Consider the following 1,250-nt stretch of genomic DNA (forward strand, 5'->3'; position numbering starts at 1 on the left):
CCCAAGTTCCGAGTGTCATGTCCCCACACCTTGTTGGTCTTTTCACAAGAAAAGAATCCCAAGAAAATGAGAAAAGAAAACCAACCGAAAAGTGTTTGGACTCATTGTGCAGAACGAGAAAGGTCTTGTTGTTTTCACATGGAATATGCAATACATGCAACAAATACCACCACCACTACAGAAATTGAAACTCTAATTCAAAACTGTAACGTAAGTTCTGTACAAATGTAAACTGTCAAAGACACCAAAACGTAAATCTCATCGAAATCATGCTCCAAAATTCCGATATAAAAACCCCTAAAACACCAATTTATACACACCAACAAAAAACAAAAACAAAAAAAATACGAATAGAGAAATGGCAAGGTTAAGTCCTAGTGTTGTTGTTTTGGCTATCTGGGCGATGCTGCTTCTCGGTGAAATTGGCGTCGTTTACGGCCAGGCTACGCCTTGCCAAGGCGATATGCAGGGGCTGATTACGCAATGCGCGGTTTACGTCCAAAAGGGCACCCCAATGGCTGAACCCTCCGCCACATGCTGCACTGCTGTGAAGACCGTGGACATTCCATGTGTGTGCCAAAAAATCACTAAGCAGGTTGAGATCATGGTGGACATGAACAAGGTCTTTCATCTTGCTTCCTACTGTGGCCGGCCTCTTCCCCATGGAACCAAGTGTGGAAGTAAGTAGATCATTTATATAAGTATAATTTTCTTTTACTGTCTATAATATATAAGAGCGCCACTCTAATTATCATCACATATGTGTCAGTAAAAAAGAAATGAATACACTGCATGCTACATATGTTAGTAAAAGGAAAGTGCACGCACGTGATTAAAAAAAAGTAAAAAGAATTATTGTCTCATTCTACATATGTTAAAAGATTAATAACTAGCATTTTCAATTATCTAGAAAATGGTGATTAATTAAGTTTGTAATGCTTCCGTATGATCTTAATGCAGGTTCTATAGTTCCGTGAGGATGGTTGAAGAGAGAAGCAGACTCAAAGTTGTACTGACGTTTATATGTAGTACTGCTGATCAGTTTCTAAGGAAGAATAAATGTTGACATAAAGGTTTTGGATTGCTTCGAATATATATATATATATATTGTACTACAATATTACTACTAATAAGAATGGGTTGTTTCTAATCTTGAAAAATGAATTGGAAGCAATAGATTGCTCTTTTACCCTCTTATTTATATGTGTCCGAGCCTATTAAAGGGGTCCTTTTTTGTTGCCTCGATTGTA

The 1,250-nt window shown here is 37.4% G+C and overlaps 1 protein-coding gene across 1 annotated transcript; it reads left to right on the forward strand.

Moving 5' to 3' along the window:
* The first annotated feature begins 358 nt into the window (after positions 1-358).
* On the forward strand, positions 359-977 carry LOC21391976 (non-specific lipid-transfer protein-like protein At2g13820). Its single transcript, XM_024172292.1, has 2 exons — positions 359-680; positions 961-977. The coding sequence occupies exons 1-2, from the start codon at positions 359-361 to the stop codon at positions 975-977; spliced, it is 339 nt and encodes a 112-aa protein (XP_024028060.1).
* Positions 978-1,250: the final 273 nt, after the last annotated feature.

The sequence above is a fragment of the Morus notabilis genome, unplaced genomic scaffold (assembly GCF_000414095.1).
Source record: "Morus notabilis unplaced genomic scaffold, ASM41409v2 Scaffold855, whole genome shotgun sequence".
NCBI lineage: Eukaryota > Viridiplantae > Streptophyta > Magnoliopsida > Rosales > Moraceae > Morus > Morus notabilis.